At 43.7% G+C, this 1,118-nt stretch overlaps 1 protein-coding gene across 1 annotated transcript; it reads left to right on the forward strand.

Moving 5' to 3' along the window:
- Positions 1-203: 203 nt before the first annotated feature.
- LOC109171517 lies at positions 204-635 on the forward strand. Its single transcript, XM_019320543.1, has one exon. The coding sequence runs from the start codon at positions 204-206 to the stop codon at positions 633-635; it is 432 nt and encodes a 143-aa protein (XP_019176088.1).
- The last annotated feature ends 483 nt before the right edge of the window (positions 636-1,118 follow it).

A 1,118-nucleotide genomic window follows, 5' to 3' on the forward strand; every position in this document is an offset into this window, starting at 1 on the left:
GAGGCATTTGGCTCATATGGAGAAATGACCTCAATGTTTAAATAATCGCCACCAACCCCCAGTTCGTGCTGACTAGAATAAGCTAGGGAAGTTGCAATTTAGGCATCGTTTCCTTCGTTTACGGCAGCCCATCCCACAACTATAGGAATAAATTATGGGAAGGTCTTTCTCACGACGAATTCAATTTGGATGAAGAGTGGCTCATGGTAGGAGATTTTAACGCAGTGACGGGATTGGAGGACGTGAGCAACAAAGAAAATTTCCAGAACCACAGATGTACAGATATGCGAAATTGGATTTTTAAAGAAGGTCTTATTGATCTTGGTTTCTTTGGTGCCAGGTACCCTTGGACGCGAGGAAATGACAGTACCACCTTGACTAGAGCAAGGCTCGATCGTGCCCTTTGCAACATGGAGTGGTTGGAGAAGCACCTAGGAACCAAGGTGACCAATCTCACTCACTTCTGCTCGGACCATTCGCCGTTCCTGATCGATCTTAGCATCACTGCAAAGGAAAGGAAGAGACAGTCTTTCTACTTCCAAGAAGCTTGGACTCGGCATCCGGACTTCTCTAAGGTCGTTGAACAAGGTTGGGAGATTAACAAAACAATCCTGGACAACATTTTGGCCATGTAGAACAGTTGCATGAATTGGAACAAGTTGGAGTTTGGTAGGGAAAAAAGAGACTAATGGCAAGAATTAACGGGATTCAAAAAAGCATGAGTAACCAGAATAACAATGGGTTTCTGAGACTTGAAAGGAATCTTCACTCGGAACTTGAGGAAACTCTCCACCAAGAAGAGTTGAATTCGTTTCAAAAATCCAAAGAAGAATGGATTCAATTCAGGAGACCTAAATACGAGATTCTACCATGTGGCTACTATGGTCCGCTAACCAGAAACAAGATCCACGGGCTCAAAGATGACAATAACGAATGGGTCCATGACAAAAACCAAGTGGAGACTATGATACAAGACTAATACAAGAGTCTCTATTCCAATGAAGGTGTGACAACCAATCCCGATGAGCTCTCTGGTATGTTCCCCAGGGTCAAGGAGGATCAGTGGGATTTTATGAACAGGAAAGTGTCCATCGACGAGGTAAAAGATGCTCTTATGG

The sequence above is a fragment of the Ipomoea nil genome, unplaced genomic scaffold (assembly GCF_001879475.1).
Source record: "Ipomoea nil cultivar Tokyo-kokei standard unplaced genomic scaffold, Asagao_1.1 scaffold0319, whole genome shotgun sequence".
NCBI lineage: Eukaryota > Viridiplantae > Streptophyta > Magnoliopsida > Solanales > Convolvulaceae > Ipomoea > Ipomoea nil.